Genomic DNA, 14,432 nt, shown 5'->3' with positions numbered 1-14,432 from the left:
CACTATACTCTGTTATACACACTATACTCTGTTATATACACTATACTCTGTTATATACACTATACTCTGTTATACACACTATACTCTGTTATATACACTATACTCTGTTCTACATATTATACACTGTTCTACACACTATACTCTGTTCTACACACTATACTCTGTTATATACACTATACTCTGTTATATACATTATACTCTGTTATATACATTATACTCTGTTATATACACTATACTCTGTTATACACACTATACTCTGTTATATACACTATACTCTGTTCTACACACTATACTCTGTTATATACACTATACTCTGTTATATACACTATACTCTGTTATACACACTATACTCTGTTATATACACTATACTCTGTTATACACACTATACTCTGTTATACACACTATACTCTGTTATACACACTATACTCTGTTATATACACTATACTCTGTTCTACACACTATACTCTGTTATACACACTATACTCTGTTATATACACTATACTCTGTTATATACACTATACTCTGTTCTACACACTATACTCTGTTCTACACACTATACTCTGTTATACACACTATACTCTGTTATACACACTATACTCTGTTCTACACACTATACTCTGTTCTACACACTATACTCTGTTCTACACACTATACTCTGTTCTACACACTATACTCTGTTCTACACACTATACTCTGTTATATACACTATACTCTGTTCTACACACTATACTCTGTTCTACACACTATACTCTGTTCTACACACTATACTCTGTTCTATACACTATACTCTGTTATATACACTATACTCTGTTATACACACTATACTCTGTTATACACACTATACTCTGTTCTACACACTATACTCTGTTCTATACACTATACTCTGTTTTATACATTATACTCTGTTCTACACACCATACTCTGTTATATACACTATACTCTGTTCTACACACTATACTCTGTTCTACACACTATACTTTTTTATACATGCTACACTGTTTTATACACGCTACACTGTTGTATAGACTATACTCTATACACTGTTATATACTCTATACTCTGTTATATACCCTATACACTGTAATATACACTATACTTTTTATACACTGTTATATACACTATACACTATACACTGTTATATACACTATACACTGTTATATACAATATACTCTGTTTTATACATTATACTTTGTTCTACACACCATACTCTGTTATATACACTATACTCTGTTCTACACACTATACTTCTTTATACACGCTACACTGTTTTATACACGCTACACTGTTTTATACACGCTACACTGTTGTATACACTATACTCTATACACTGTTATATACACTATACTCTGTTCTACACACTATACTCTGTTCTACACACTATACTTTTTTATACACGCTACACTGTTTTATACATGCTACACTGTTTTATACACGCTACACTGTTGTATACACTATACTCTATACACTGTTATATACTCTATACTCTGTTATATACCCTATACACTGTAATATACACTATACTTTTTATACACTGTTATATACACTATACACTATACACTGTTATATACACTATACACTGTTATATACAATATACTCTGTTTTATACATTATACTCTGTTCTACACACTATACTTTATTTTATACATTATACTCTTTTCTATACACTATACTCTGTTGTATATACTATACTCTGTTCCATACATTATACTTTGTTTTATACATTATATTTTGTTTTATACATTATACTTTGTTTTATACATTATACTCTGTTGCATACACTATACTCTGTTCTATACATTATATACCCTATACTCTGTTTTATACATTATACTCTGTTCTACACACTATACTCTGTTTTATACATTATAATCTGTTCTATACACTATACTCTGTTCTATACACTATACACTATACTCTGTTCTATACACTATACACCATACTCTGTTATATACCCTATACTCTGTTTTATACATTATACTCTGTTCTACACACTATACTCTGTTCTATACACTATACATTATACTCTGTTTCATACAGTATACAATGTTGTAAACACTATACAATCTTCTATTCACCATTCACTGTCCTATACACCAGTGATCCCCAACCCCCGGGCCGCGAACATTAAATTATTTCCATTTTATTTCCTGTGGTGTATTTCTCTCGGGGCTTTCCATGGAGGAGAGGTTAACTGAGAGATGTCACCTAAAGCCGCACCAATACCGTGCATGCGCAAAATATCATGATATCGGGCCGGGTTTAGGTGGCGTCTGGAGCTGAGCGGCTGCAAGCGGCAGTGGCGTTGTAGCTTTGGTGGAGAGGTGTGTATCGCTCTTCTCTCTGTTCACCGGTACTTTGTCATGTTTAACAGTGCTTGGTGTACGTGTATATTGTGTTTGCTCAAATTTAACCCACGAATTAGCAAAAATGAGCACGAAACAGACGTCGTTAGAAAGTTAGAAACTCTGCCGGTGTTCTGGATTAAAGTCATGGCGGAATACCCTGAGTTTGCCACCACAGCACTTAAATCCCTATTGCCATTTCTGACATGCTATCTGTGTGAAGCGGGGATTTCTGCAGTGACGGCAACCGAAACAAAACAACGGAATAAACTGGTCATAAGCAACACACTTCGGGCATCATTGTCTCCTATTACCCCAGATGGAACCGTCTCATTGCAACGAGATCAGGGTTCTCATTGATTAAGCGTTGAAAAGAGTTAAAAAAGGCATGTTAAAATACAATTAAATCAAAATTATTAATTTTGATTTAATTGTATAGCCGCCACCCCCCACCCCCAGCGGGCCGCGGTAAAATGATCAAACATTGACCGGTCCGCGGCGAAAAAAAGGTTGGGGACCACTGCTATACACTACACAATGTTCTATTCACTATTCACTGTCCTATACACTACACAATGTTCTGTACTCTGTTCTATACACTATACACGGTTGTATACACTGTTCAATACTCTTTTCTATATATTATACACTGTTATTTACACTGATATTCACAATATAAACGGAACTGCTCTTTACACTATACACTGTTGTATACACTATATAGTGATCTATACACAATGCACTATTCTATACACTGATCTATACTCTGTTGTATACACTATATTCTGTTCTATAAAGTATATACTGATCTTTACACTATACACTATTATATACACTGATCTATACTCTACTCTATACACAATACACTTTTATATAGACTGATCTATGCTATGTTCTATACACTATACTTTGTATTATAAACTATGCACTGTTCAATAAATTAAACACTGCTCTACATATTGATCTACTGTATACACTGCACTGTTCTATACACTGTACATTGTTCTATACACTGCTGTTCTATAATCTAAAAACTTATCTATACACTACACGATTTCTATTTTATACGTGGATCTATATAGCAAATATAGCAAAGGACAAATATAGCTATGTACTATACCTTGATAGGTATAGGTCAATGTATTATACACTTATACACTTATACACTTATAGCTATCTATCTAATTTATATATTATAGTGTCTTCTATATACATATACATCTATAAACTGTACACCATTCCACACACCTCTAACCTATTATTATTATTATTATTATTATTATTATTATTATTATTATTATTATTAATATTATTATTATTATTATTATTATTATTATTATTATTATTATTATTATTATTATTGCTCTGAAACACTGAACTGTGGCTGTCTCACCAGAGTGCTCTAATAAAATTCTATAAACATTATAATGTTTGTGCAGTCAAACAAATTGTGAAAATGAGAGCGATAAACCCTGTTAAAGGGGTGATGAACACTACAGTGGGCTGGGACACATTACCATTAACACACAATTAGCAGTGTTACACGCCTGAGTGGAAAAACACCCCCTACACACACACACACACACACACACACACACACACACACACACACACACACACACACACACACACACACACACACACACACACTCACACCCACACTCACACACTTCTCATGCTTTTCACACCGCCCTTGGGGTTACCATGGAAACCAAATCTCTTAGCCCTAATTTTGTGTTTTACAAGAGTTCAATGTGATGCTTTTGTGATTTCTTTTCATGATGCGTCTCTCTCTCTCTCTCTCTCTCTCTCTCTCTCTCTCTCTCTCTCTCGCTCTCTCTGTCTGTCTCTCTCTCTCTCTCTCTCTCTCTCTCTCTCTCTCTCTCTCTCTCTCGCTGACACATCTGACTGAAAACCTCAAGGTTGTTTACCAGTGCCAAGGAAAACGAGAAAAACATATCCATTGAGGACGATTATCGAAGGATTATTCATTTTGAATGACCTCCTTTAAAAAAAATAATAAAAGAAAGAAAGAAAGAAAAAAATTGTAAAATTTATCTGAAAAAAAAATCATGAAAATAAGATGAGTGGGGAAAAAAATAATGAAATAAATGTAGCCTTTGAGATACAAGTGCAAAAAGCAGTGAAAATGATCTGATGTTTCACACACAGAGAGAGAGAGAGAGAGAGAGAGAGAGAGAGAGAGAGAGAGAGAGAGAGGTAATTCTTAGATGACTGAAGCAGCAGGATGAGGAATTATCTTGGAAATACAGATTAGAAAATGTGGAAAAAATAGAAAAAAGTGGACAAAAACCATAAAGAGACGAATATCTAGAAAGAGAGAACAAGGTGGTATCAACAAAGAAGAAAGTAACCAGACTGGTGGGTAACATGGTGAGAAAGGAACAGAGGGACAGAAACTGAGGAAAAGATGGGATGTGGAAAAGGGAGAGGAAGATAGGAAAGGGTATAACAATGAAGGGATACTGAGGTATAGTAAGAGAGCAAGGGAGAGTCAGAAAATTGTAGAAAATGGGTCGAAAGAAGAGAAGGAGAAATGATGAAAGAGGAAAAAGGAAAGATGGAAGGATTATATAAAAAATGGAAAAACATATACGGTGATGGGCTGGGATAGAAGGAAGGACGGAGGAAATTACACAGAAGGAGAAAGAGGAGCATTGAGAAAAAGAGAGTGAATTTTAAGAAGGTAGAGAGAGAGAGATAGAGAAATTAAGCGTGAGAGAAACGATGGAGCCACATAAAAGGAACACAGAAAGAATAATGTTCATATGAGCTAAAAAAGAGAAGAGTGGAAAGGAAAGAGGAACGTGAAAAAAAGGATGGTGAGATTAAAGGAGCGGGAAGAGGAGGAGGAAGAGGAGGAGGAGGAGGAGGAGGAGGAGGAAGGGTGCAGGGCCTGGAAGAAGAGATACAGTTTCCAATGATCACTTTTGTGACTATGCAACTGGGCTCATATAACTAGCTGCAACATCACAAAAATGACAGTGGCAACCGCTAATTAGCTGGCCAACCAAAGAGAAAGAGAGAGAGAGAGAGAGAGAGAGAGAGAGAGAGAGAGAGAGAGAGAGAGAGAGAGAGAGAGAGAGAGAGAGAGAGAGAAAAGTGAGTGTAAAGTGTCTGTCATTCAATGCATGAAACATTCATGACAGCACCAAAATGGCTGCCGACATCAGAACAAGTCTCGGCATTAAACATAGCAAAAAATCCGCTGAGAGAATGAAGTAAATCCACATGCTGAGAGAATGCTAGAAGATTCCAGTAGGATCCGGACAGAAACGTGCCCCATCATGTTGTCGTTGTTCAGAAGCCTAAAAATACAAACGGATGTTTTCCCTTTAATTACTGAGGTCTCTGATTTAAAGATATGGGGCTTTGTTTTTACTTAGCTGAAGGACCATAAAACTGGAAAAACAGTCACTAGAACTATCAGTTAACGCCACAGCTCCAAATCACCGGTTAACATTAATGCGCTCGTTCTAATACCTCATGGTTTCTATTGCTACAGCTCGTTCACACTGACTAGTATAAGAAGGAACCCCCACTAATAATGAACCTTCGCTGTTCCGAAGTTTACGCTTGGAATAAACAGTGAAAATCATACAAATTTGAAGTCAATAACGTCACACAACAGACTCATCTGAACACCGGGGTTATCTTAAAGGTCACACACGGAACCGAAAGTTAAAGGAAGCGTGAACTGAAAGCTAAAAGAGACATGACATAAAAGAAAGAACGAAAACAAAACATTATTTTTGACCTTCACCTCTAGAAAAAAAGAGAAGATAATATGAGATAAATATAGGGAATTGTGACAGCCTGCTGCCATTACCAATATTTTCCCATTTAAGCTCAAATAGATGGAAGAAAAGTAAACAGGAGGCTGGCAGATTTGCCGATATACTATTATTTACCCACCAGCGGCATGAATGTCTGTGTGATAAAGCTGAAGCCAACCGGCCCATTGTGAGTGTGCTTTCTGCCGCTCTATTAAAGACGTTTAGACCAGAAGAAAAATGAGGACTTTTTGTGCTGCCATCGGCTTTTTCTTCACTATAGATTTATCGCTGAGCGTTTTTTCCATTTAACGAAAGTGTCGGAATTAAGGATCGTTACAGAGGGACTGCTGCTTATTTGCGGTGATGCAAAAAGAATGGAAAAAAATAACAACAATTGGATTTGAATGGTATTTTTTGTGTATTTTTACCACCACAATTCACCACAATGAATTGGAACTTGAAGGCCAAAGAACTGTTACTGAAAATATGTTCAATTCAAGCAAGAACCTGTGCAGTTAATCATCTCAATCGAGAACCACAGAAATGAAACGTACAAGCTACAGTACTGGGTACAGTAGTATAGAACTCTATACCCCATAAACCAGGAAAAAAATGATCTCTCCTGGTGTCCAGCCAGTAGAAAGATGAGTTTACACACCTACGGAAATCCAGCAGGGTTCGAGCTGACTCAGGAACATTCTGATCCATCCAGGATAGGAAGTGGAACTGTGTTACGGTACGCGTCTCATTGGTCTGGATGTTCTTCAGGTAGAAACTGCGCACCAGGAAGTCCTCGCACCAGATGTGCTCTGACACCAAGTTGACCTGGAGGTAAAAGAGGATAACTGAATCCCTGCTAGGATGTGCCAGAGGATTGTGGAGACTGAAAAGTACCTCAAGGCACTGGTTTATTGGAAGGACTTTAAAGGAATGTTTAGGTAAGAAAGACACTTCCATTCACCAAAAACAGCATAGTCTAAATCCCAAAGTGATTGGATGAATCTCCATACAATTCCTTTAGTCTCAGGAAACTTGTTGTCCTGAACCCTGTTTCTGGAGAAATACTACCTTGCCAAGTTTAGCACTAAGCCTCATCTAAGCTCACTGGATCCATGGAATCAATGACTTAAGGAGGATCTGACTATCAAAGAAAGCATGTACGATTAGAGCAGGAACTAAATCTTGCTCCAGGCTGATGAGATGGTGCACTGATGGTGACCTACTGTATCACTGAGAATTCTGGTTCCTTGGCTGGTCAGTACAGACCCACTCCACAACTACATCTATAAGACCAGGGTGGAATGTAGTGGACTGTCTCAAAAAGTTCTACTCAAGTGGACGATCACACACCAATCAGAACGTTACCTCATAGATGTGGTACAGGTCAGACCCTTCGTCCGGCCAGTACTGGTGGCATTGTTTGGTTCCATTCTCTGATAGCGGCGTTAGCATGACGATCACCACGCAGCCACTCTCCCACACCATCTACAACAGTGGAGAAATGAAGAAGAGCATAAGCATCGAGTTCTTTCAGACAGATCTAGAAATACACAATCTGATCCTCGAGATCATGAACTGCAAGGATGCTTCTAAACACTTTATTTATTTATTTATTTTTAGATTCTGAGCAACCCGTTTGGACTAGCAGTCCATATCACACCGAGCTAACATGTCACTTTCACAATTTACATCAACAGTAGAATTTAAATATAATATATTTCCCAGGATTATATTGTGAAGTACCTTGCATAAGTATTCACGCCCCCATTCCATCCCTGCCCTCTTTTCCACACTTTTTAGATTTACAACCCAGACTTAATTGGGATTAAATGTCACAAATCTACACAACATATTTTAGTTATGAGAAAAATCAGTGGCATGACTGTGTAACTATTCAGCACTAAATCTGTAAATTAGTTCTGCTGCAACCCAAAGCCACATAATTACATAGAGGTTGTACGTAAGAAGGCAATAACTCTAAACACGTTGGCGAAACTACGCTGGAGCAGTTGAAAGCTATATGAAAAAGTCTTTTCGAATCGCTCAGCCTAACATTTAAATGTTAGATGTGAAAATCAAATGGTAAAAAATCCAAACGGTAAATAAGTCTATATCAGTCCCAGAATATATAAATTCAAAATGTGAAAAAGTCCAGGGGGTGAATACTTATGCAAGGCGCTGTCTAATTACACAACTGAAACAAATATAAATAAGATGCTTTCCTTTTAAACTCCAAACTGAATTAAGTGATCCAGAGAATTCAGTGACTCTTAAGTCCATCCTGCTGAAGCCATCCTAAGATTCTAGTCTGCTATTGTACAGTTAAATATACACGCCGTAACGCTCCGACTTTTATTGCCTTTGGATCCATGCAATAATTCTGAACTAACTTAAATGTAGCATATGTTTCACTTAACAAAGCGTTCCCTTGCGGCCGAACTGGCTATTATTAGCAGAACCGTTTCCACGTTGTAATTGAAGTTTAAGTTCATCTCACCGCCCCGCTTTTCCTTCGCTCGGCTTGCCGCCGCCGTCCCTCCCTCTTTATCTCTCTCACTTTTGTCTGTCTGAGCCGCCATTTCTCGCTCCATTTCTTCTAATCACACTTTCTCCATGTCCTTCTGAGATATAATGGCCCTCTGTGGCCGTTAGGAAAATGAGGGGAAAACACTGACTTTTACGAGGGGCAATAAAAACACAATGGTCCTGACCATAAACTAATCACACTCACGTTCTGCGTGTCTCTCGGGAGCCGTTATAGTGAAATACACCGCAACGCTACGCCAATAGGACTGGCATTAAAAAAAACCCAGATCATCATACAGTGGCACCTGAGATCGACAGCAAAAAGGTGATATATCGTTTAGATCGGGCTAACTTTTAGTTGTTAATTAACAGTGCTTTCATTTTTATTGATTTATTTAGTGCTCACCTTGTACATGTCGACATGGGTAAAAAAAAAGGCACGAGGCACCTGCTGTAACCATAGCGACACTATTTCCTGTCCTAGCTAGCATTGGCTAGCATTTAGATTAGATTAGTAAAGCAGTTAAAATAAAGAGTGGTGTAACTCTAGGGCTCTAGGGATTAGGAGGTTGTTTATTGCTTCAGAGGCAGAAAATTGAAAGAATTAGAGCTGCTTGTGTGACTCAACAGCTACAATGTGAAAATTGCCCCAAAGGGTTTCTAGGCAATACATACAATGAAAACAAAAAATGATATCTTTAAATTCTGTAAGTATTATGTGCTGTTTAAGCTGTTTTTTTTTAATCTGGAATTACAGTAAACATAACAGGACATGATCCATCCACGGGCAGTCCCAGGTTTCTGTCTATCTCCCGGTCCCCACAACTTGAAACACAGCCCGCTATTTTTTCCCCAATTGTTCCATTTCAATGCTTTGATTAAACGGCTGCTTAAAAATCGTAAAAATGATTTCTGATCTGGTTCTTCTGCTTCATTAGCTCATTAAGCCACTAAGTCATGATGTTTTGTTCGTCATTTCAGAGTAACGACTCCGCAGACTGGAGCCGTCTGATGAGCTAATGCAAACCTTCCAAAGCAGGTGATTAAACATTGTCAGTGAATAACGTTGCTATGCAAGGTTAAGCAAAGGTCAAAGCCTAAGCAGCAAACAATGGTGCTGACGGAGCAGAACAAATCCTGTTCATTCACTTCACACCGCCGGAGCAGGTGACTTTCCAGATAATGACGGGCGCATTTTCTTTTGCTCTTAATCGCAACGACAGACAATGACATAAACATGCCGCAATAATCGATAGGGATCGACGCATTCATATTCATCGGGAATCTAAACAGAGCACGTTTAATGAAAGCTTTCGTAGTCTGGACACTTCCAGCTCCTTCTGATTCAGACAGATGAAATTAATTCAATTGAAATCATCATTTTTTTCAGGCAGTAATTGGTAAAATGATAAATACAAGCAACCGGTTACCTCAATTAAGCAGCCGTCCCATTAGTTGGCAAATGCATACCGGTTGCTAGGGAAGGTCGCCTGACATCAAAAGCATTAGAGTAATCAATTTGTGTGAGCAGGGAGTGCAATCAAAAGTGCTCTTTTAACAGAGAGCAAGATCTCCTACATACGATCGTCTACCATGGAGCTTAAATGAATAGCAAACAGCAACCCAATCTTTTAACAGGTTGGGTTTGAAATGCATGTCTCGGTGGTAAGTGATACGTCCTGACAGGTGTGATCTCCAGATCCATACTGAATATTTCTGGTCAGCGGCGCATCACTGATGATAAGAACCCAGGGAGCCTGGATATACCTCAGAAACCTGTGGATGGTTGCACTTTCTGTAGAAACTATGGAGATGGCACTAGGGCTGCAGCTGGCATGATAACTTTTGCACTTAAGTCTCATTTATGGAATTTGGTAGACACAATCATCCAGAGCGACTGAACAATTGAGGGTTAAGGGCCTTTCTCAGGGGCCCAGCTGTGGAAGCTTGGTGGACTTGGGATTTGAACTCATAACCTTTTAATTCTTAGTTCAATATCTTAGCCACTAGGACACCACACCCCAAGAATACCAAGTCTCCATCAGTGATTAGTTCTTCTTTTTTTCTCATATAGTAGGAGTTACACTCTCTGGTGTCATCCAAAAGAGGATGACTTCCCTGTAGACTCTCTCAATGTTTCTTCTCGGGGAGTTTTCCCAGAATTTATACATTTCTGTAAAGATGCTTTGCAACAATTGGAATAAGCTGATATTTCTATGTGGTGTCATGTGAAATCCCTTCCCATTGCATTATTAAAATATTTTCGTGTATAAACTACAGGAAAATGAAATCTTTTACTCTTTTAATCTTTTTCTGCGCTTAGCTTTGGCAAGACATAAAAACGTGCGAGGAAAACCACTGTGAGGTTTCAGAGATCTTCAGGCAGACTGGCAGTTTTGTTAAACACAACAGATAAGCATTAATACAAGGATAGAAGAAAAGCTAAATAGATCGTTTCTTAAAGCTGAGTTCAAAACTAAATCTCACAGTTGGGATGAAAAGCTCAACATCTCACAGCAACATCTGACAACTCTTCCCAAAGCTTTTTCCATACTCATTGTTGTATATGAAAGAAATCTATAGATGTTCCACTCATAGTCCAATGGGATGTGATTCAGCTGCTTGTTCGGGATCGGAATTTGCAGGTGAGTCTGGAAATAAGAGCGACGGCTAATTCAAAAACATGACTGCACACAGCTCTGAGATACCACTATGCCCACTTGGGTACTTCCTGTCTACACTCATAGTGCAGTAACAGCTATTCATATAGCCCAGGTCCACCAACTGGGGGCAGTGGTGGCTCAACTGGTTAAGGCTCTGGGTTGTTGATCAGAGGATCAGGGTTCAAGGCCCAGCACAGCCAAGCTGCCACTGCTGGGTCCTTGATCAAAGCCCTCAACCGTCCCTGTTTCATAGCTGCCCCTGCACTATGACCCCAACCTCCTTAGTTGGGGTATGTGAAGAAAAGAATTCCACTGTGCTGTAATGTATATGTGGCAATAATAAAGGCTTCTGTGCCCGCCCATTTGATTCTATAGCATTTATTTCAACATTTACTAAGACACCAGGTTTCAAAACACACCCACTTTCAACTTACACACTTTACCGACTATTTGAAATTTGCTAGTAATTTCATGCTAGCTAGTATATTTTTTACTCTACTATATACTTCATGGTTGTGGATGATCCCATACAGTTATAATTAGACAGAAAATCCCTAAATATCATCCTTGTTTCAATGTAGTCTTTACTATTCCACCGAGAACTCAGGATGGACTCCGGTTTAAGGCCAGTTCCTCTCAAGGTTTCTTCCTCACCAATTGTTCATTAAGGATTGAAATGTCTGTTATAATGCTCAGTTCTAGATAAATTAACCTCTGGTAAGTTTTATTTTCCATCAGATCTCGGCCATCAGCTGTCATGAAGCTCTCAGAGCTCTGTCTCTTCAGTCATATTCAGGACAGCTCTAAAATAACGAAAGCTGACAGAATTTCTGATTCAGTTTGAGGGTCAGACTGCTGAAAATAGCACAAGCTGTTATTATTCTGTGTATATATTTCTGAGCAGGTTCCTTGCCCTGAAAAACACAGCACTATGAGTGCATTTAAATATCTGTGGCTTTCTCAAGTATCCAAATGTGTTAGCTAGCTTGCATTAACTAGCTTTTCAGTATGCTGTATAACGTCTCTCTGTAATCCAGACAGCTAATTACTCAGCAATAGTTATTACAAATATGACCCTGTTTGTTAGCTAGTGTTGGAAGTGAAGAGTAGCATTTATGACTAGCTTGTCAGGGTAGCTTAGAATAACTAGCGAGACTAGAAAAAGCAGTTGGAGAAAAACCAAACCATCGCAGGTTTCCGGCTCACCTGCCAGAAGTCAGACACTGTAGATGACAGAGGACCCTGTGCAGAGATGTAGGCGGGGTTACGAGGGTCATGGTCCATCTACAGAAACAGTGAGAGAAAGAGAGAGGCATTAGTATCAGCACACAGACGAACAAAGCTCATGTATTAAAATGATGCAGAAAGCTACGCTCCTGGTCCACTGGTGTATATGCAATTGTTTCATTCATTCATTTATTCATGCTCACCAATTAAGAGCAAAGTGTTTACAATAGCAGCTGGAAGGAATTTACAAATTACAAGATTAGAGAGAGAGAGAGAGAGAGAGAGAGAGAGAGAGAGAGAGAGAAAGAGAGAGATTGGGTCAAAAAGTTATTATAAGACTAGCAATAAATTGAGTTACGTTGATGCCATATATGATCAACGATTCAGAGAGAACATAGAGGCCACTCCTTCTATACTGGGACTGACAGAATATATAGGCCACACCTCCTTATTCTAATATCACACTTCCACCACTAATGCACACAGAGACTACGCCTCCTTCACTCCTTCACACAGAGGGAACGCCTCTTTCACTGAGACTGACACACATAGGCCACTCATCCATCACTGAGACTGATACACACAGACACACACATACACACACAGGCCACCCCTACTACACTGAGATTGACACACACACACACACACACACACACACACACACACACACACACACACACACACACACAAACTGACACACAGCGGGCGACCCTCCTTTACTGAGACTGACAAACACCCAGGCCACCCCTCCTTTACTGAGACTGAAACACACACAGGCCACCCCTCCTTTACTGAATCTGACACACACACACACACACACACACACACACACACACACACACACACACACACACACACACACACACACACACACAGGGCAACCCTCCTTTACTAAGACTGACACACAAACACAGACAGGCCACACCTCCTTCACTCAATACAAATCACAAAGAAATTCATCGGCTGATCATCCGATGTGTCCAGAACCAAATCCTACTTTGCAGTCTTATACACATCACTTCTTTTCCCTCTTTCTGTCTTTCACTCTTTTCTGTGCTATGCATGATCTTCTTTTTACTCCGAGCAGTCACAGTGTCTGTGTGTTCTATAATGTGCCTGATTAAAGCCGAATCGCCGAATATAGCCCGGCAGCACTCTAATCAAACATATTTATTGACGAGAGGCTCAGCATCTAGGAGATGAAACTTGTCTGTTTGTGCCTGTGTGTCAGACTGAAAGAGAAAAAAAAACAATAAATAACTCAGATGCACTTCATCATGCATTGGCTACGAATGAAAAGCGACGGACAAATTAGCAGCCAAAAATAAAAAATAAAAAATCAATTACAACCTTTCAGGCAGCGGTAAAGCCTGTACTCTGATTTTGTTGCACCAGAAGATTAAAGTTGGACGGCATTTCGGTGACTTTTACAAAAATATTAAATGCAAATACAAAATGGAACGGTGTTTAAAATGAAGCAATGCTTCAAATCAGTACCTTTTAAATGAAGAGCTAACGGTAATTCTGACTAGCGCTTGCAAAAGTCTGTCCTGTATAGAGCTCCTACCCAGTCCGTCCATGTCAGTATCACACGCTGTTCCCCGAGATCCTTTCGAGAGCCTGTCAGAAAATGTCACTGAATAATCCACATTATCCCAGAGTGTTACAAAAGGAACTTCGTTAATGAGAAGTCGATCGTCAGCGGATTGGAACGCAGCCATTCTGACTGGACACAATAGGAAGCCGTCTAAGTGGAGCTCAGGTATGCTCTCTTGTAGGGGGATCAAGCTGGGACACTATTGTCCCCAGGCAGTGTAAGAGAGCATAATCCAACACAAGCAGGCTTTTCACGCTAAAAAGAAGTCTAGCAAAATTTC

General features: G+C 39.0%; 1 protein-coding gene across 2 annotated transcripts in view; it reads right to left on the bottom strand.

Moving 5' to 3' along the window:
- The window catches only part of ptprn2 (protein tyrosine phosphatase receptor type N2), a 202,186-nt gene that overhangs the window by 7,896 nt on the left and 179,858 nt on the right, over positions 1-14,432 (bottom strand). For both annotated transcript variants that reach the window (XM_047817727.1, XM_047817734.1), the window contains 3 exons: positions 12,535-12,612; positions 7,505-7,624; positions 6,798-6,964 (listed from right to left, as the gene is read on the bottom strand). In XM_047817727.1, coding sequence (XP_047673683.1) covers positions 6,798-6,964; positions 7,505-7,624; positions 12,535-12,612 — 365 coding nt within the window. The remainder of the gene's footprint in view (positions 1-6,797; positions 6,965-7,504; positions 7,625-12,534; positions 12,613-14,432) is intronic.

Source organism: Tachysurus fulvidraco, chromosome 1 (assembly GCF_022655615.1).
Source record: "Tachysurus fulvidraco isolate hzauxx_2018 chromosome 1, HZAU_PFXX_2.0, whole genome shotgun sequence".
NCBI classification, from domain to species: Eukaryota; Metazoa; Chordata; class Actinopteri; order Siluriformes; family Bagridae; genus Tachysurus; species Tachysurus fulvidraco.
The sequence above is the reverse complement of the archived record's forward strand: the minus strand, read 5'-3'. Positions and strand labels throughout refer to the sequence as shown.